The 23,093-nt window shown below is 32.3% G+C and overlaps 1 protein-coding gene and 1 long non-coding RNA gene across 2 annotated transcripts in view; both read right to left on the reverse strand.

Moving 5' to 3' along the window:
* Nucleotides 1-10,653: 10,653 nt before the first annotated feature.
* Nucleotides 10,654-15,637, reverse strand: LOC127711604 (uncharacterized). Its single transcript, XR_007986805.1, has 4 exons — nt 13,224-15,637; nt 11,988-12,025; nt 11,320-11,404; nt 10,654-10,710 (listed from the first exon to the last, which is right to left on the reverse strand). It is a non-coding gene; the product is annotated as an uncharacterized LOC127711604 (long non-coding RNA).
* Nucleotides 15,638-21,346: 5,709 nt separating this feature from the next.
* The window catches only part of LOC127713073 (uncharacterized), a 31,619-nt gene continuing 29,872 nt past the window's right edge, over nt 21,347-23,093 (reverse strand). The window contains exon 17 of the mRNA XM_052219670.1: nt 21,347-22,362. Coding sequence (XP_052075630.1) covers nt 22,110-22,362 — 253 coding nt within the window. The 3' untranslated portion in view covers nt 21,347-22,109. The remainder of the gene's footprint in view (nt 22,363-23,093) is intronic.

Raw genomic sequence — 23,093 nt, forward strand, 5'->3', positions numbered from 1 at the left:
TAATTAGAAAAGACACCAAAACAAAACGGAACTCAATTCTCGTTATTTTAACCAGAAAAGATCCCAAAGCAAACTGGTGTCCAATCTCCTTCAAGTTCAGGTCATATTAGTCAGGGAAGTTACCCCAACAAGATTCCTAATTTTATTCAAGTTCGGGTTTTATAAGTCATGAAAGATACCAAAAAAACAGGATTCCCAATTCCCATTCAAAACTGGTTATATTAGTCAAAGAAGATACCGATAAAGAATGGTTACTAATCCCCATTCAAGTCTTGGTTGCATAAGTCAGAAAAAAATCCAAAACAAAAAAGTTCCTAATCCTCATACAAATGCTAATCCCAAGTACAAATTTCGATTAATATAACCCTGCACAACGTTTTGAAAGGATACTGATATTTCTGCTGAAATAGAAAAAATGGCTGATTGTCTATGTTTTGTGTTATAAAATCAAACATATAATTAGGGTTGGATATTTTGTATATCATTGTAACTGGTTATCGTGTAGTTCGCGGTAAAAAATAAAAGAGTGTATAAGAAAATCAAATACACAAAATACACATTTATAAGATATATTATACTTTAAAGCATTCCCGGTACGTAGGCTGCAATGCACACGCAGTGCCAAAGGGGATTTTCCTCTGACTACTTGTTTTGGAATAATCATTTATTCATGGCCTTGTTGAGAATCACTGGAAAATGTATTCCTTTTGATGGACGGGTCCTACATCTATGTTAAAAGTAATAAAATCGTCTGCAGACGGCAGTTGTCGAAGTCAATCCTAGCAATATAATATCTTATTTGACAAGAGTCTGACACGTTTCTTCATTGTTGTATACCCCTTAAACATTTGACAACATAAGGAACTGTAACAGAACGATGATTATATAATAAATATGTTATATACTATAGTAATGAGTCGCTTAAAAATGTAAATATGTACAATAAATATAAAAGTTGCTAATTTCTACTTCATTTGGTCTCCAGTGGGGAGTTGTCGCATTGACAATGATAGAGAGCGCTAGACTATCTAGGTTAATCCCTTATAAATATCGAGTCTATATAATGTATCCCCTTGAAACTGTAGAGAATATCAAATGTATATTCGTTATACATGTTATAATTGTAAAGTCTTTCTCAATTCTTCATTAATAAATGTAGAGTATGTATCACTTCTCCTTTTATAAATTGAGAGACTATCTCATAAGTTTTATTGCGAATGGAGAGACTATCTGATGTTTTACCTATACATATAGTCTGTTTAAAATAAATGTATTTCCTTATAAGTATAGCGACTATATTATGTATTCGTTCTAAATATAAAGACTTACTCTATCTCATTCATTTTCCATATAAATGTAGAGACTGTCACATTAATTACTTTTGAAAAGACTATGGCGAGTTTCAATGATTTTACTTGTGAAAGTAATAGTCAATCTCAACACATAGTTGTCCGTTCTTATGCTGTTTAATTTGAAAGAGTATAAAGACAGATAACTCGTATTGTCTAATTGTTGCTTGCGTAATGCGAAGCGACAAAATGTCTCATGCATGTTAAAAAAAGAACTATGTTTGACGACTGAGAACTCTAAATTCAATTTAAAAATAAAGAGAGGCGAAAGATACGAAAGGGACATTCAAACTCGCAAGTCGAAAATAAACTGACAAACGCAATGGCAAAAAAAAAAGGATCAAAGACAAACAACAGTATACAAAACACAACATACAAAACAAAAAATTGAGCAACACTAACCCAACCAAAACCAGGGTTGATCTCAGGTGCTCCGGAACTGCTGGGTTTTGCGTGTTTAGTTTATGAACATCATCATAGTGTTGAAGGTTAAAAGATGATATTTGAAGTTTTAACTTTTGATAACTCATTAATAGAAGAAAGGGGTAAAATGTCCTGTACCAAGAAGGGTACACTATACAAAGACAAGAGCTTGCATGTATGTCACTAGCATAAAGGATAAGCTCCGGAAGGGTAAGTTTCCAAAAAGTTAAACGAGCTAAACAATTACAAGAGCTTGCATATATGTAAAATTTTACTAACAGTTACGTATGTGTAAGGAATATCATACATCATACACTGTCTCGAATACGAACAATATTTGCACTAGGATTAGAAACAATATTTATACCAGGTATGCAAATAATATCCGAGATAATGAATGGTTATTCCAGCTAAGTGTAAGCATAACGGTAGTAGCATTAATTTAAATTTGTGTTGATTGTTGTCAAAAACAAGAAAAATCATCTTTACGGGTTTTGCGTGTTTAGTTTATGAACATCATCATAGTGTTGGAGGTTAAAAGATGATATTTGAACTTTTAACTTTGGATAACTCATTAATAGAAGAAAGGGATATTGGCCACTTTCCTGTTTACATTCGTTCGTTATTTTTTGGACCTTGAAATGGATAAGTGTTGACAGTTAACATTGCCATATAAGCGGGAGGTTTGGCTAGCCATAAAAAAGGTTCAACCCACCATTTTTTCTTAAAATGTCCTGTACCAAGTCAGGAATATGACAGTTGTTATCAAATAGTACGTTTCTATGTATGTTGGCGTTTGTTTTTGTTGCACTTCAGTGTTTCTGTTGTTCCGCTGTTTTCCTCTTATACATGTTATAGTTGATGTGTTTCCCTCGGTTTTAGTTTGTAACCCGGATTTGTTATCTCTCAATCGATTAATGATTTTTGAACAGCGGTATACTACTGTTGCCTTTAATTAATAGAATGCACTTGTTACCGGGAAAAGCAGGAATAAGAACAAATAATTTACAATGGATATTCATATTGGTTTCTTTTTTCAGATCAAGTAGAAGGCAAATAGCATTACATTCACTGAGTGGAATAGGCTATTGTGTGATCGTACTACTTGAACTGAAAATGTCTACTCTTTTTTGTTACTTAAGGTTTGAAGAAAATTTCACTTCTATTAATTCTTTCAAAACCTCACGACACAAGTTGGATTTAAATAACATGACATGTGTCAATGTTTTATTATATTATAATCAGTCATAACGTGTACATTGTGGTTATGTATATTTGTTGATTTTCAAAACAGATTATAATAATAAAAAAAACAAAAAACAAATAAGGTTTAGTAAGAGTCTATATATACGTCACTTCCTTGTTGATATGATCTTTGGTAAATTTTCATTGAACAGATAGGCTACGTCTCACTAGCATAAAAATTGAAACAAGTTTATTATGTGTATTGTAATTATCTAAATATTTGAATATACATACAATACAAGATTCTCAAAAAATTGGAAAAGCCGTATTTTATTTTATGTTTCAGACATTGATTGAACTCAGGGATGTCAATCCAAGTAAATGTGAAGAAAACGTACTTTACTAATATGTGAGTCAGCACGCTTACATTGCATGCAGGCATATCCATCAACAGAGTTATGAACACGGCTGAAATCGACATTGAGCAAACTTTACTATCACGATTAAGAAAGATATGTTTTTCATCAGAATGTTTTTTTGAACTGTAAGTTTACCCATTGGGTCCCATTCGAGACATTTTGACTGAGTCTAGATTCGCATGATGGCCATGATACTTGAATAGCGCTTACCATATTGACGTACATGTATCTGGTCTTTCTCCGTTTGGAGATTTTCACCTTTAATTTTTCCATTGGAATGTTTAATAGCATTCAAAATGAATATAATTTTTTGAACATCGAATGTTTTTCTTCATATTGCTTAATCGGCTAGTAAAGTTGGATTGTTATTGCTTAATTGCATGGTTAAAGTCAGCAGGAAAATATGTCACTCCATCTGGACACGTAATTAACCTCTGAGGCAATCAGACTTTGTACATCCTTCTAAATTTTATTTGCTAAGTAAAGCCATAGCCAATACAAATTAAGAAATATCCACAACCTCTTAAAACTTTGTTCACGAGCTCGCTGCACATAGACCATCGAGTCTCTTTCCAAATTTTCGAACGGAATGAATGATGCTATACTAGAATCAGCTACAACATAAGAGATTTTAGTACTCAACGCCATCGATCAAGAAACAAGTGTCAAAAGAACGTCTGAAGTCAGAACACTTAAAAGGATTTTATTGTGAATAATTGTTCTTTTTTCAAAAGAACGAGCAATGTGTTCCGTATAAATATATAGTAGTGTGCTTTTTGTTCGTTTTCGTTTGTCGTTTACGACGTTGTTTGCAGTTCTATGGTGGATAGTTTTCTTATTGGCAATCATACCACATTTCCGTATTTTTATATATATGTTTATTCTGATCAGTGATGGCATTCTGCTCTCATCAGCCTATCATTTTTTTTTCTAATACAATGTATATTGTGTTCTTGTGTTTATGTCAGTATCATGCTATCTTATAGCTATTTTGTTTTTATAGTCTGAATTTAATCTTATTGCATAATAGTCGAGTGACATATTTCAAAAAGACGCTTAGTTAACGACTTTAATGCACCTACCTAACACACGGCTGTATTATATATCATACGAAAGCTTATTATCTGTACTTTCTGTTTTGCCCGGTCGTAAACAGATCGTACGGTGCATTTTCTGTTAAATCAAGGTCAAAGGTCATGAATACACATTCATTTTTTTGGCGATTGTTAAACAAAAAGCAAATTTCTAGTTCTTGTACCATTAAATTTCCTAAAAGATCATACAAATTTTATATAACATGATACCTTATTCCCAAATCAAACAACGATAAGAGGTTAGTTGCGCAATATTCCCCGAAAAATTGAAATTCAGAACAAATCCTAAAAAAAGGAAAAATGGTTCCAAAAGCAAAATATATCTTGGGTAATCAATATTTGTATGCTAAACAATAGATAAATGTATATGTTTTAGGTCAAGGAATATATGTTTTATAATTTTTAGATGCAATTATTAGCTATTGTTCATAGAACAGTCTTCTATTGAAGTGTTTGCAGTTGCCCAAAAATCTGCCATCTGCAAATAGCGATCATTTTGTAATTTTATGTTAAGATAGCACATCGCTAATTGTCAATATCAGGGAGGAGAATGATTTTCCATAATAAAAGAAGGTTTATTCAAAGTTCTAAACAAAAAAACACGAGCTGTGGTAAAAATAGGGTTTTTTCGAAGTCAAACTTATTTACCTTTTGTAATCATGTTTAAATGCAAATATGACTTTGCGACTAAATCGTAGGCAACATTGAAATAAATAACTATCGTTTAAAAAAACTTGGTTTTAAAAAGCGGGATGTAAACGAACTAAATATAATGCTAGAGCTTTTTATTTTGTTTAAAAACGTTTAGAAGTTTAATCTCTTTAATTATTCGAATGAAAGATGCTTTGAGTATTTTCAACATAAGCTTTTAAAATACAAACGCAGGTCATTGGCTATGTGAAACATTATAAGCAGTTGGGTTATTAATTTTGAAAATGTTGAATACCCTTCCTGACCTCATAAGATCATTCGCTGTTTTAGGCAGTGATCGTTTTCATGCTGTGCTGTGTTTTGTGTACTGTTGTTCGTCTCTTGGACTTTAACTTAATTTTGTTCATGGTTTTATTTAAGTTTCTTTGATTCATGCTTTGAGATTGATTGTCCCTTTGGTATCATTTTAATTTAACGACATTAAGTTGACAGTAATGAATATCGGCAAAACAATCGCCTCACAGTAAAGTGAAGAAGATTAAACGCAATAAGACAAATATCTGCGAAAATAAGTTTATTTGCTCACGGTGATATATAGAGAACCAAATCGTACTCAAGATACATCTAACTACAATTTTTAAAACTTTTACTACTTAAAGAGAGACGAAAGATATCCAAGGGACACTAAACTCATAATTTGAAAACGAACTGACAAAGCCGGGGCAAAAAATGAAAAGGACAATCAACAGTATACAAAACACAACATATAACTACAGATTGAGTAACACAAACCCCCGAAAATATTTGGGGTGAACTCAAGGGCTCTCAAAGGGTAAGCAGATCCTGTTCCACATGTGATACCCGTCATGTGGCTCATGTAATTCCTAACTCGATGACAAGCCTAATTCGGTAGGTGACATTCAAGGCAGAGATGACGGTATTTTGGTTACGTTGATTGGAACTGATCAGTTGTCATCTGGCGATTCAGATATTTCATAACTGTCAACCAACTTAGTAGTGGCGTACATAAAATTTTCGAAGGGATGATTTCAACTTTGCATTTGAACTCTGGTTTAAAACATTTTTCTTCAATTGTCCTGTACAAAGTCAGACATATGGTAGTTGTTATCGAATAGTCTGTTTTTATGAATGTTGGTGTTGGTTTTCAATGAAATCGAGAAAGTAAACGTCAGCTCTGGAATATTGTATCAACTTGGAGATATATACTCCACAAGAAGATGCCGCGAAATCACGTTACAAATGGGCAAATGTTGAAACAAAGAGGTTTTTTTAAATTTCGCAGGCAGTACGTCGACTGAGCATGCAAAGAAAAATTTAGGAAATACAACACACTACATTTATACGTCATATCATAGATATTTCCGACTTTATAAGGTTTCAGAGGTGTTGCGGCTCAATGAAATCGGTCTCTCCCTTTAGTAGTATAGATATTCAGGCGTTGTTGTAATGTTGCGACATAGAAATGAAAATTTTACAATTGGGTAGGTGAAATCATCTCTTTTGTCGTAAAATTTGTTCTCAACCGACCCTCCTTGTCGATTTCAAGATATGTGATAGAGTTAAATGTATCTGTTGAGTCGTTTATTTTCTATTTCAATGGAAAATACGCGTCCAACATTGTCACAAACTTTGCACTATTCAGTGAGAAGACATCATCTATATAGTGGAAAGTGAAGTTTCAAGATAATGGTAGCTTCTTTTCAGTAGCCATCAGAAGCTCTTGCATGAAGTCAGCCTCGTATGACAAAGGAACACGTCATTTAAGCTTTTCAGGAAGTCTAGTTGTAACTAGAATCGTTGCGTATTAATGGAATTTTTTCTTCAAAATTATTCTCTTTAATAAATTTATACATTTAAACAATGAACAACGCAATTTCAGCAATCAAGAAGTGTTATAATGTGTTTACTGGTTTTGGAATTCTTTGAAATTTCAATTTCCATCAATTTATTTTTTATTTATGTTTGTCTAAACTTTCAAAAAAAATTTCACATTAAATAAATAAAAGGTCTTTTCCCTACATCAATGATTATAATGAAACTACAAATCAAACAAATCAAAAAGTCGAAAGATGTTTATTTCAGTCTGTTAGTTACAATGCAGATTGCAACCTCGCAGTTTTGCCCCCTTTAATTCAAGCAATAGTATGATGCTTGCACATTTTTTTTACTTTTAAATTTTTCAGATTCTTAAGAATTTGTTTATTAAATCTTATATTGACCACATACAATGCTTAAAAAGGAAGAAGTGCTTAAAAGCTGTGTTTCCGCAGATCGCGGTATTTTGGGCAACTGTATGAGTTGTTATGATTTGCTGTTTAATTAGCAGAAAGCATGCTTATAGGAAATTGATGATGTCAAAAACTTCTTTGATAGTTATTACAGGGTTTTACTTAGTTTTAAGTGATTAACAGTTGCATCAGAAAGAAAAAAGTGGGTTTTCACTCATTTTGTTAACTTTTACTCGAATTTCAGGAAACATGTGCTGTCTATCAAAAACACGCTTTAAATATTCAAAAATGCGTTTGATAAATGACTGGTAATCTCTCTTCTAAAAGTTTAAATTGTTTGCATATGTAAATTTCTTTTATAGAAGTCATAATATGCAATCAGTCTGACATCTTGGAAAATATTCACTTATTCGTCCTTGACCTTTGATCTTGATTTGACGGAAATTGCACCGTACGATTTTTTTACGACCGGGCAAAACAGATAGTACAGATGTGTAGCTTTCGAATGATATATAATTTAGCCGTGTGTTAGGTGGGTGCATTAAAAATTTAATATTATGGTTAAAGTCACTCCACTATATACAGTGGTTTTTAGTTATTTTACTACCACCAAAGACCAGAAAGGTACTACACTTGATTATAAATCCAGCCGTATTATGTTTTTAATATAAATTGATACATTTATACATTCTTCCGAGAAAATAAACGTAGTAATTGAATTCACATGTTCAGTCACCTGATCGTGGTCTGTTTTTAAGTTCAGTTGTTACACATATATAAAAATAAGGAAATGAGGTATGATTACCAATGAGACAACTATCAACCAAACGTCAAATAAGTGTATATAAGCAAGTATAGGCAACCGTACGGCCTTGAACATTGAGAAAAACCCATACCGTATAGTCGGCTATAAAAGGCCCCGACATAATTATGAAACAATTCATGCATGTTGAATGTCTCACAGTATTATTTGTTAACGACTGCATCATGATATATAGACTGGTATGTATACATTAAACGATAAAACAGACAGTTACCAAACCAAACAATCATTAACGGCATCCAAAGGTCTGTATGACTAGACAAATATCTATGGCATATTACAAGCGATACTTCTCCCATAGTATAGACAAGTTTGAATTAATTTGAAAGAAGCTTTCACTATAAATGTATTTGAAGGTCAAACGCACTTAGATATGTATAGACGATCAGGTTTTCTATGCATGGATATCATTTAACATCAGCCGCGAGCCATAATAATTGATAACGTAAACCTATTTGGTGAGTGAGATTAAAGTTTTCGCATTGTGTCGAGCGGCTGGTATTTTGTTATATTTATACTGAGAAAAAACGACAATCTGTTTAACGAATAATTTTTTGTCTTTCAACCGCCCTTGGACAATGTTATTCATGACAAAAATAAGATTGACAACGTCTCCTCACACATTGGAACTTCTCCGCATATATTATGACGTCGCTGATAAGTGCTGTGCACGTCAAAAATTCGTGAGACGAAAATAACGGAGCAAATGAGCAGGATGATATGGGTGAAGGGAAGGACGATAGATACACAGACGACCTCTGGATTCAGTCTTAATACATGTGGAGGAGCTAAAGTTCTTTTTCATATTCAGATCTCACTATTGTTTTAAATTTTGACGAGTAAAATATCAAAAGGCACATAGAAAAAAAACCGTACAGTTATACTCAGTTAAGAGAATCGTTCGACATAACAAACTACTTTTAAGAAACAAATTTGCACCCTGTCTTTTACATTTTTTTCAATTATTTTAATGGCTTAAATTTATAATATAAATAACCACTGTGAAAAATATGTCTTTACTTGAGCTTGATAGATTCATCGACTAAATGGCGTTGTTTAATTATCATTGGTCATTTGAAATTGCTTATTATCTCATGGAGAGATAATACGAGTTGAGTTGTAACTCTATTTTTTCGAGAAAAAAGCAAACAGTGTTTTGCCATGAGCATGATATTTTCGTTTGTGGGCCAATGGCTAAAAGAATAGCCGAATCTATTAAAGATAAAAATAAGAAGATGTGGTATGATTGCCAATGACAACTCTCCACCAAAGACCAGATGACATAGAAGTTAACAATTATAGGTCAATGTACGGCCTTCAACAATGAGCAAAACCAATATCGCAAAGTCAGCTATAAAAGGCCCCGAAATGACAAAAGTAAAACAATTCAAACGAGAAAACTAACGGCCTGATTAATGTACAAAACAATTCAGAAAACAAATATGATATACAGCAACAAACGACAACCACTGAATTACAGGCTCCTGACTCGGGACAGTCACATACAGACTTTGGCGTGGTTAAATTAGTTTGTTGGCGCCAAACCCTCCCCTTACCTCGGATAGTGGTGTAACAGTACAGCATAAGAACAGATTATAAAATCAGTTGAAAAGGGCTTAACTCATCAAATTGATACCAATTGCAAGCAGAAAGACATTTAACAAAACCACAGACCGGACGAGGCAGGGTATTTACACATCCATACAACAAAAAAGACACTAAGTACAGATCTAATAGTACTAGCAGTTACTGACAGCTAGTTCAAAGGTCCACTTTGTATACTATTGTTTTCTGTTTTCCATAATGTCATTTGAACATAGTGTACGTGATGTGCATGAATGTATTTTCAATATACAATATAACATAATGTTTCTAATATGATAGAGCCCTTGATCACGACCAGTTTTATGCGATTTAGTATTTTCAGTGCTTTGTCTGCTGGGTCTAATTGATATGTGCAGTAGTTTTTGTTATTGTGTGTCTTCTTTGTGGTTTGTAACTGGGTTTTATAGCTGTCTTTCCTTCCTCTGTTTGTTCCTTTTTTCCATCTTCCGTTGTATTTCATTATTTTGACACATACATACTATTATGAAACATCTACAAGATTTGTATGTAAACAAAAATACTGGGTTTCTTTTGTATATTCAGATATGTCATAAAAACCTTTTAAAGAAAAATGTTACATGTTGAATTGCGATCTTCTTTGTTGTTTTTAATAATTTAATTGACAGGGCTGTCTCTTTCCTTATTATATATTGACTAAATGGAGATGTAGGGTATACATCAATTTCGAAACAACAAGACGACACACAAAATACAGCTAGAGCCTAGGTTTGCTCCAAAATATAATGATGATAAATTACCATGGGGTTTGGTTGTGTAATAACAGATAAAATGTTCCAACCTATTTGTGGATAATTTAATTGATTAAAAAATCTGTTTTTAATAATCAAACACAAGTTTAAAGATTTAAATTTTATTTCTTGATAAAGAAAAGATCTGTGCACCGTGTTCAGTCTGAAAGATAATTGTAATTGAATAAAACAAAAAAATAAACAGAAATTGTAAGCGTAAACGTTTTTGTACTGATATATAGATATAAGAAGATGTGGTATGAGTACCAATGAGACAACTCTCCAACCAAGTCACAATTTGTAAAAGTAAACCATTATTTCCTCATAGTGTTATGTTCAACGCCCGTCAAACGTTACTGTACAATTTAACTCTCAATCATGACCAACGTTCTCCAGATTATTATAGGGTGAAACACATTTCTTCAGAAGTTTTCTTATGAGTAACCTGGACCATTTCACTCCCAAACTAATAAAAATCTTCGTCATGTAAAAATTGTCAAAAGTTTCCAATTGAATAAATCGTTAAAATTATGTGTAAAGTCTTATAATTTTCAACAGCTAACTTGTTTTTCCACAAGCATCAATTGTTATTGTTTTCGTGTCTAGAATAGGTAAAGTGAATTCAGTCTGTCTTTTGTTTATATTGGTTTCGATAGTAGTCAGGATAGCACGGTATTTCATTAAAAATAGAATGCAATACAAATCACTACCAGAAGCAAGATATTCTTATCGGTTTCCATATTGTGTTATTTTGTATTGCAAAAATACTTACAGTACCGTCCATAACTAACACATTTATAACGTCTCCATCCCCAGTTGTTTGGTATACATTTTTTCCAATATGGACATGGGTTTGGCTACAATTGCAAAAAGACAGTGAACAAGATATGTTTGTTGCCATATTAATGTTAATTCTCTTACTGATAATGAACAAAGATTAAAAAAAGATGTGTTGTAAAATAACTCGTTGTAAAGGAGAATGAAGCGTATGATTGATATATTTTTTTCATTAGATATTCTAAACGGAAATACGCGTTTAACATTATCAGAATGGTTCCTAAAATAAATAAAAGGGTAAACATTTCTATATTCCAATATAATGCTACCGCAGAGTGTAATGAACAATTACACATTTTTATCACACAATTTATTCGAACAATACATAAGAAATAAGGTGTGTGCAGATCTGTTTTTTTTCAAAGTTCAATCGTCTATATAACTGAATTGATTTTTGCTTTCACATTAACAACTCACTGTTGCATCATATTGATATAAAGCATATGAATGAAATGAGATGTTGGATACCGATTTTAGTGTACTCGACAAGTATTCGCGGACAATTCCTCATAGGTACGCCAAAGTTCATCGTTGGGAGGCCGAATTCATAAAATATTAATAAAATTTGATACACATGTCTATCTAAGTATTAAATTAACTCACCCAGCAAGGATTGTTATTCCAATAACGAGCAGAGGCAGCTATATAAAGCAAAAAAAATATTTCACATCACTATCATATTTCAAGTATTTAACATTTGAAAAAAAATCGTTTTCTGTACTACATTTTCTTTCGGAACTGTTTTGCCTCTTTTCGGCCCATTAAAATGGTAGCGCTATTGTCACGATCTACGCGACAATATTTTGATTTATCTCTTATCTACGTCATAATATTGACTCATTAGGTTCCTTCTTTATTTATGACGCATACAGTAAACATTGTCTATATCTTTGTCCTTTGCAGTGGCGGATCCAGAAATTTTCATAGGTGGGGGCCCACTGACTGCCTGAGAGGGGGCCCGCTCCAATCATGCTTCAGTGATTCCCTATATAATCAACCAAATTTTTCCGACAAAATGGGGGGGGGGCTACACTCCCCCCCCCCCCTAAATCCGGCTATGCTTTGGTCTTTGGTGGATATTTGTCTCATTGACAATCATATACATCTTTCTCTCATAACAATGTATTTCCGCACTATTTCGGTGTTAAATCCACTATTATTTGATTTGTTTCAGTAATCGACCTATATCTTAATTACAGTCCATCACAATTCGTGAGGTGTCGAGTTGTTGCTCTAAATTTGTATTTAACACGGCAACTTGTAGTCTACTGGTATTTGAAACAATTTTATTATGCACTAAAGTAAGTGTCTGTTACCTCTTAATTATTGAATAATAGAAAGACATTATATCATATCGAACATATATCAATAGTTTCCTTCCGTGCTATCGATGGCAAGTCATTTGTTCAACATTGACAATCATTTTGCTTGACTTATTCTTGTTAATATGAAATGAAAAACATACTTATGAGGATCTGGATGGGGTTCACAGAATAGATTTTATGGGTCAAGATAAGAGAAAATGTGCCAAAAAAAAAAATAAAGAATAGAGAAAAAAAAACGTCATAAACATAACGAATAGAAAACAAAGGGGTACTAAAAAATAAATTATATATAAAAACGGGCGTACTAAATATAAAATAGAAAAAAATGTCTTACAAATTAAAGTCTAAGAAATAAAGACTCCCTCCTTTACTCATTTATTCTAGCAGTCATATATAAGCCTATATAATTGACGTACACTTGTATAGTGAACTCATAGATGCATCCTGTTTACTATTTCAGATAAGTTTTACCATAAATTTGTCATGTAAAGAAAATGTCAGTACTAATACCCACCCTGCATACAGGCACCAACGATGAACATTACAGCAAACAAACAAAAGAAGAACTTCATTATGGACTGAAATGGATCATTTATACATGGATAAAAAAAGTGTTAATATTGTTTGACGATTAACCTTATGTGTCGTCATTAATGATATTTGGCATCACGCATGCATTTAAAGTTTATTATGGTTTCTTCATTTAATATGATTGAAAATGATAGACAAATATCTCGAATATATTTATTCCCTTTAACACAACGTACTTCACTAATGTATTCTACAAAAACAGTAACCGCTCTCTGGGGCCCTCGATTTAACTCTTGTTCTCATATTATAGTAGGATTTATTGCTAAATCCTTAGAATTTGTCATGGTTTATGTGTTGTTCGTTATCCTGGAATTAAAGTCTAAAAATGGCTTTTGGTATGACATCTATGATCTTTTAACATTTATATTTATTTGTAATCACATGCTATGCTGTATGATCATATGACTAACAAAGGAATCTTAGCTTTAGCAAAAATAAAAACTGTCAATACAATTTTTTTGACCAAAATGGAAACATTTAAACTACGATTTCATTTCGCCAGTGAAGTTTTCATCATAAATATTTTGATGTTTTGTATAGGTCTGCATTGCAATTGGTGCATGTCCCCAGTTAATTAATTTGCGTATGTCATTGCAAAATATATAACACCGACCTTGCTATTCCTTGTCTGAATTTGACTATACTTTAGGTCATTTTTAATTTTATAAGCTCTTCAACGTTTATATTTTGGGTTGGATTTTCAACATTTTGGTCTAAGAGCATTAATTTTCGAAATGTGCATCTGGTGCTGTTTATGCGCTTATCATATTTTTGGCAAACCTGTACCTACAGTTAATGTATTTTTCGACATATTAGACCTGAACAAAACGATGAAATTATGAATCTTTATGTGGAAAGAGGCAGCATTATCATACATGTTGTGCGTATAAGACATTTACATACAGCGTAACTCTGCAAAAACATTTATTGCGTAGAAATTTTCATGAATAGCTTTAAACAATAGTGTAAGATACAATTTTAAGATTTTACTTACATCGGTTTTGTCCTTATGAAAATAAATTGCAGGGTCATTGGCAGGTGTATTTATACCATTGTCGAAGGGTTTTAACTTGTTTCTGTAAATTTAGGGGAATTTTTGTGATTTATCGTACCACCTAGTCGGCCAGTCAAACGAAAGGGTCCCAGAGGGATAATTAAATACCCTGTATCATAATAAATACACGTGAATGTAAACATTGTTTGCTTTAGTTAAGTATATTCTGATAAAATGTACAGACATTATCCAAATACCTTTTATGCATTTATATAATATTGTTAGTGATATTCAAGATCCCTTTTGCTCCTAGTGATATTAATTTGTCAGTATCGATTTGACCTCAATTCAACAACTTTGACATGCAAAATCATCATTCTGACATTAACAACAATTTATATTTACAAAAAGCAGAAATATTTGACTATATAAAATAAATCATATAAGTGTGATGTTATTTGTTGTTACTTGTTTAATAGTTGTTTATTATGTCTCGTGTAGTAGTTTTTGTTACATACTACAAGATTGCACTAGGTTATACCGTTACACTTCATGAGAACATTATCAACGTTACCTGTAATACAACGAAATACAATTAATTATACATTAATTTTATACATTTTATATTTCATCAATGACAATTATTCTTTTGGCATGTTTTAAACAAAGAAAACCAATCAAAAGAAAAATATGTTTTCTGTATCGTCAAAGCACCAGGTATATTATATTTGTATAAATGACAAAATGTATTGTACCATTTAAGGTAGGTCGAAACAATGTGATTGAATAATATTCCTATCAGTGCTTCTGTATTGACATTACTTGCTAAGGCGACAGAAGTTTACTGATGTTCAAATCTCGTAAATGATAAACACTCTTTTTTACTTTTTCCTTTGACAAGTATAGTAATGATGAAGACAATAACGTTCCAACTTTAACAGGCAAAATTCTCCTGTGATAAATCTATCTATTCCTTTTATGTCCCTGTTCATCATATAGCTTACGTCTTTATCAACTAAACATCATTGGCTTTCAATCGTTTGATTGATCGTTCCAGATGAAGACTCTTCCAGAAAAAGCGCTTCAGACGCAACAAAAAATTATAGAGTGTTTTTCATCTTTTATTCATTTTTTATGCATTTTTTTATATTTATTAAATGTCCGAAGTCAATTGTCCGAAATTTGAGCTCAGTTAAATATGGTGTAATTACTATGATTGAATTAAAACGGTCCAAAAACTCTTTAAAGCTTTTCCGGCGTTGCAAATTTATAAATTGTGACATATATTTTACTCCAACAAAGTATCTTACTTATCTCCCATATGTTTGAAGTATTTGTATTAACGCAAAGATAAGTATTTAAATATAAGCGTTTCATACCAAGGGTTCTTTCAAATTCATAAGTCAACAAAGTCATTGCAAAAAACAAACGACGAAGAAAAGACAACAAAACACTTCACAGCTATAGGAAACTAAAGACTTGGCAACAAAAAGTCCACCAAAATCTGGTGGTGATTTCAGTTGCTTTCGCAGGAAACCCGGATCCTAATTCAATAGAGGATAACTTAGATTCTGTTCTTGTAAACGGGTGATGCTCCAAATTTGATTCACGTTCCATTGTCTATTAAACATAAATGTTACGTCATAAACCCGATTTTGACGAAGTGTGAATTCGCATAGCGGCTTATGGCCGCATAGCAGGAGACCCTTACTGTGTTGACGCATCCGGTCTCGCTCCTTTGGAGTTCATGCAATTTTCTCGATTTCTGTTTAATTGTTACCTTGATTTGTCTGTACATAATCGTTTACGAGATTTGACCATCGGTAAACTAATGCCGCCTTAAGTTTACGGTAATGTATAACAGTCAGGATTCTTCTTCGTCAAAATTATCTCCCCATTACGCCACCTAATTTTTATAATCGTAAAAATGGAAGCCATTGTAGTGATGACGCGGTGTCAATTTAGCACTTGAAAACCGATGAATTTATCCACATAGTATCATTACAATCCTTATATGCCTGTTGTATTTTAAAAGATAAATGTATCTACTAGATACCGATCATCATTTAATGTACTTTTATGCAATTGGTCACCATAAAACTATTGTCTGATCGGTTTTTAGGTGGAGGGAATTTTCGAAAGTTCAAAAATATTTAATAACTTCTAATTAAATATTTCGTGGAAGGGTAGACTAAAACATTTCAGAGGATGAAGACTAATTACCCTAGATAACACACACAAAAAAATGAAGTTTTTTTTAAAGTTATGCATTTTTAAGATCCACTTGAAAAGTCTGTCGTCAAGTACTTTTAGTAAAAATTTGTTATTCGAACACACCTACTCTGTTGTTATGACTCATTAGAAAGGTTTTTCGCTTGATCCATATATTTCATATTTTAGTACTGTAAATTCTTATTATATCAACATAGAGCCTAAATATATAAAAAAAAATATAATCTGAAGCGAGATGATGTATACGTTTTCAAGACAGAATAGTCAACTCAAACACGCCTGAACATAAAACGGTGTCCTCGACTTTCTCTTTTTGATGAAATTATTGCTAATTTTGGCGATTTTTCCCCAAAAAACTGTCGCCGAGGGCAGCGATAAAAATAAATGCTTTAAAAAGATCAATCTGTTATCTTTTTTTGGAATTTTTTTCGGCGGAATCTATGCTTATGCACAAAACAGATCCACATGTATTTGCACCTACCACAATCGACTATTTTGTGAAAATTTGTCTATAATTTTAAAGTTTACAAATTTCTCGAAGCTCATTACCATAAGTTAAGTAAAAACACATACATAAGACACATAAAATCCTAAATTAGGCACATTCATTAAACTTTTAAAGCCCATAGAAACAGATGTAAGCATTTCAAATTTACCAACTTGGACTTTTATACTTTCTCCAACGAAGAGTTCCATTTCTTTTGTTAAATTTCAACTTGATTTCCGCCTGATAGATTATGTCGCAAGTCCGGACGGTCCTACTGATGTTATAAACCTTATATTAGACTCTCTTATAAAACCATACAAAAAAGATTACACATGGAAGCCCTGGTAATATACTTTAGCATAAGGCGGAATATACCAGATATCAAAAAACTTAAGTAATGCGTATCACATAACCCATAACACCGTGAGTCATATCAGGTATCACAAAGCTTAAGTATAACGAGCTCCAATAATTCAAGCTCACCACTTGGAGATATAAGGTGTAAGGCAGCTTAGGCAAGATATCAAACAAGGTATCATATCACTTGTTCACAAAGTATTTATCGTTTCACATACAACAACCGCTTCTTTCCCTAATTGCGTGCGGTTCAAATTGTATTACTTACTGACCTTATGCATTTGGCAATACGACTCGCATGATTACTTTTCCAGAGCACGTCATGCATGTCACCAAAATGGTTAAAAGTATCCTCGGAAGTATCGCTGACAAATATGCAAGGATCTCTTGGAGTTAATACAAAGTTGCCGAGGCGGATTGGTATTGTTTTCCTTTTCGTTTGTCAGCCAATGGTGTTGTCTGTCAAACGTCCTTCACAATTTGGATTGCCTCTTTGGTTACCATTATCTCCATTTGCCTTTTGCGTTCTCTAACTGGTGTTTACACGCAATATTTATAATACTGATGGCACATGGATGCCCTTATAGAGCATATGGCATCACTCTCGATTTTAAGTTTCAGTTTTGTTGTTCACTGTTTGTCTCCAGACAGATGCTCCTTTATCTATGTTTTTCGTTGTCGAAATAAACATTTATTTTGTTATCAGTAAATTAAAATCAAACTAAATATTTTTTTTAAATAAAAATGCACATTTATGGCTCTTCAATTTGTCAATACCTGTATATTTGCATTGCACAAGGTCATGTTTTTCTCTGGCTTTTTATGAGGTCTTTAAACTAAATTCATTGGATGTTGGATGTGTTCTGATTGCTATTTTAGTCTAAGATGTATGACTTTTTTTTTGTCATTAGCTTTGAACTAGCTATCAGTAACTGCGAGTACTCTCAGATCTCAGAACTTTTTACTAGGTTAACCTGCTTCTTTGACTGTTTAAAGTAATAAATATATATAGCCATTATATGAAAATGAAATATAAAGTACTGTTTGTGATTTAAACACATTTGTTTTTCGAGGAAAGCAATGATAAAATAATTTCCATTCCGAGTGCAAGCTTAGATCTCCGTCTCGTTTATATTTATCGGTCTGACATTCGAAATATACATCTATACAAGTACGGATCTTGGCGGATTCGTCAAAATGTGAAAAAAAAACTTAAATATATCTATACATCAAAAAACTAAAACACAATTAAATTTTCAGTTTCAAGAATAATTTTGGTTGTATATTAGCTTTTATAATACTTCATGTCAAAATGCCAGATTTTGGTTGGTTAATACGAGGTAGATAATTTATTTAACCCATGGCAAATACTCTATTACCCTGCACGGCATCATCCTCTCAGCTATGTGTTATTTATATGATATTTCCCGAAACTTGGTCATACAAAATTTCTAATAGCTATGATTGAATATACTCTCTGATATAATTAACATTCTGTCAGATGTGAATCGTGTTTAAACAATCATTTCCAACTATAAAAAATAACAAAGACAAAATCTGAAACGATCTTTATGTAATTCCCTTGATTTATGGTTAACACGCTGTCACCGTCACCATCATCTAAAACAGATGGTCGCTCTTCCAAATATCAAAGTCGATTCGGAAACGATAATCAACATAAAAGTAACGTCGCGCTTTGATTATCGTTTACCAATCCACGTCTTCTCATAAATTCTCTTATATTCGTTTAATCACAATTTCTTAATATCTAATTATCTATTGCTACATACATTGTATAGTTGCAAATATTATGCAATAGAACAAATTTTGATTTAAATCTGTTTGTCTTTTATGTCTATGATGTTTTGTTTTATAATCATATCCCTTATAAACTCTAATATAAAAAAAAGAGTTGTGGAATGATTGCCAATTTGACAAATACCTACACAGTTCAAATGAGGTGAATGTGAGCAATTATAGACAACCGTATGACCCTTAACAATAAGAAAAACCTATACCGCACAGTCGGATACAAAAGACCCGTGCATGAAAAATGTGAACGAGAAAAATAACAGCCTAATTCATAACAAAACAATTTAACGACAACAAAAAACCGATAGACATGTTTAAACCTGTTAAAAGTATACAATCAGTGAATTATATAGACAATAAAAAGAGGGACGAAAGATACCAGAGGGACAGTCAAACTCATAGATCGAAAACAAACTGACAACGTCATGGCCAAAATAAAAAAACAAACAGACAAATAATAGTACAGATGACACAACATAGAAAACTAAAGACTAAGCAACACGAACCCCACCAATAACTGTTTAGTGTCTTTAAATATCAGCTGTATTTGTACGAGGCTAAGAAAAACAGTTATTGTCTTTATCCTGTAATTAATTCTGTATATTGTTTGTGCTTTGAAAGACACAAAAACTCACATTTTTTGCATTTATTTTCGATTTAAAATCCCTTGAGGCCCGCGTAGTAATATTAAAATCACACATTCAGCTGGAGACGGGTTCGCAAAAAAAGAATCTCGAATGGTCAACAATAATACATCGCTCAAAGTGAATAATTATCTATTTTAACATAAAAACTAATTTCAACAGTAAAAACAAATAACAAAACATTGTACAATTTGAAACAGAAGTGTACGAGTTGTCCTACGCTTCAGAATTTTGAACTGAACTTGACATTCACTTAACATGCATGCTGAAATTGACATGGTTGATTTTGTTACACATGCACACATTCAAGTTTTGAAATCGATGATTGTCGTCGTAGAAAATACTGCTGTTCATGTTTGTCTGTTATCAGAAAATTCGTTTAATTCCTATTGCTTTAAACATATGTTTGAAAACAAACAGAACGTATAAAAGTGATCGTTAGTTCGCATAAGGTCAAACAATACGTCATTGGAATGCGACTGCAATACACATTCTGGGGTCACGCAGGTTCATACAACACTCGTCAACAGCAATACACAAACGTAGTCCGGCAGTGGGCGGAGCTTTAAAGCGATATCTGTATAGTATACAGATACAGCATAACGATATCTTTTGGGCTGTATCTGTATAGTAAGACACCCAATTGCAGGATAAAAAACAAGCACTTCTTTATCATTTGTTTATGTTACACTTAGACAATTTTATCCTTCTTTGTTACAGAATATTTAGAAACTTTACAAAGTATCATGATAACGTATTGAATATTCTATTGGCAATGATATTAGAAAGCAGTATTTATGTTCATAATCTGCATGTGACGTCACGTAAGTTCACGTAAGTCTTGTGGAATATGTATAAACGAAGGCGTATTTCATCAAACAATACTCCGATAGAACATATATCCGATGTTTTCATTATTCATGTTCAACTGTAAATAATAATGAAAACAAATACATTATTTCATAACATAAGTATAAGCTAAATAGAGAACAAAAACTGACGGACTAATAAATTCGTCAAAGCGCTACAAAAGTACGACGTGATCTAATAATGCCAATATAACAATTTATAGCTGAAGTTTAATTTCGAATTAGACTAAAAATCTATATAAAAAGTACGGAAAAACCGAATCAAATTTGCTTATAGAATTTGACGATACAACTATCATATATTTTCATATTACTTTTACTAAATGAAATTTTATCGGGAAACTGTAAATTAGACTATATCAAATAAAAAAATTAACATACCTGTAAATATTTAGTCAGTGTTTAAGCATCCACGAAAAAAGGTGGTTAAGCAGTTAATGAAATACTAAAACCATATATACATATAAGGCGTGCATTTATTTTCCCGCGTGGGTGCAATATTTTTGTTTATTTTAGCTGAAGCATCCATGTGTGTTGTGGCGTGTATCTGAAATTGTGCAGTGACGTGCATTTGAACTGTTGTCAGTCTTAGTCAAACGTCATAATGAGTATGATGAAACAGAAAGTGGAATGAATGAAATAAACGATTGATGAATGACATATCAAACATTTTAATTATACATATAAGATAACGGTGACACATAGCACACATATAGCAACAAGTGTTCAAAGAGTTCTCAGAAATAGTATATGTTTCTCTTTAACAATTTTAGCTTTCTATGCGTAGATGAATTGTTCCATTGCAAGAGACATCCTTTATATACAAACAAGAGGTCATCTAAATTTTATTTCCGGATAATATTGGTTTGTATATTTTTACCAACTTCAAATAATTTATTGCACTAATAGTTGTGTACAATGTCCCTTAGCGCAACAACAATGACGCAAAGGTTCCTCCCTGTGTTGTTAATTGCTAATGAAACCAGGGGATTTAATTAGCAAAAATATCATACATTTATATTTTGTATTAGTTGAATTTTACAAAGTATTTCTACGAGCACATTTACATAATTATACATACAGTAGTTGGTGACACTTAAATGATCAAAAGAAAAAACAAAATGAAGAACAAAAACCGGATTTTTGTCCGTCATTTATTTTGATAATAAATTCAAACCTAAAGTAGAATTTATCGATCAAGCATGGTTGCCCTCATGGCTTGTAAGATAAATTCATTAATGGTAAGTAGTTATTGCATTTATAATGATTTTCTATTCAATATTATCTCATTATTCAAAGAATTTGCGCACGATAGAAATGTGTAAATTTGCAAACATGATATAATTGAAGATTTCTGGTACGTATTTTTCTTTTACTTCCGGATTATATTGGTCCGTGGTTTTCATTGTTAAATTCATTTAGTGAATGAAATGTAAGCCAGTATGCACAATAAAAGAACGGAAAACATACTAGACTTGATAATAACCGTGGAACCAACGGGACATGGATTACCGTAACCATTTATATTGTTGCATACACTGTCCGGATCCTGTCCTCTATTAACATATGTATACCGGATGTATTCATCAGTTGTTGCTTGAAACCACGTGGAACCAACAAGATTCAATTTGGAACCATCAACAAAGCGTGTTACGTTGAATAAACACCTGAAAAGTACAAAACAGGTTAACATTGAACGTATGATAATGATAATTCTTTATTCTTAATAAATGCAGAATTTGTTAATGACGTCGATGATAAATATATAGTTTTACCCATTGCATCGTATTTTAAAGTCGTTATTTAATCAAATCATGTCAGCTTGAGAATCAAATTTAATTTCAAAGAAGATACACATGTTTTTATACTTTGATGGATTCATGCTTTCACACCAGAGATCAATGTAAATAAATAACACACAATAAACATAACTGTTTTAATGTGTAAGGTGATTGAATAAAACGTAGTTATTAAAAATTGTTGACACAGAGACATATTTCTCCAGTTGCTAGTTTTCGTAAGTGAAGTGCGAGTGTTTATATCAAAATGGCAACACTTCATTCTATACATCATATTCAAACTAAGTGAACCATGACTGAAGGTGAAGGGCCAAATAATCTCTGTTGTAATGAGATACATGAATGGCGATGCTCATACAAATAAAAAATACCAAGTATTGTTGACCTTTCATAAGTGGTTCCCCTCAAAATGACCATGATACACACACTTTAACATGTAGACGTTCAAAGTCAATGAACAATAACTAAAGGATCACAGCTGTATAATCTCGATGGAAATTGACATATAATAATGCTAATACACCTGTATGCCAAACACCATTGACTTATCATAAATGGTCCCCCTTTAACTAACCTTATCATACACTTTAACATGTAAA

The sequence above is a fragment of the Mytilus californianus genome, unplaced genomic scaffold (assembly GCF_021869535.1).
Source record: "Mytilus californianus isolate M0D057914Y unplaced genomic scaffold, xbMytCali1.0.p SCAF_8, whole genome shotgun sequence".
NCBI classification, from domain to species: domain Eukaryota; kingdom Metazoa; phylum Mollusca; class Bivalvia; order Mytilida; family Mytilidae; genus Mytilus; species Mytilus californianus.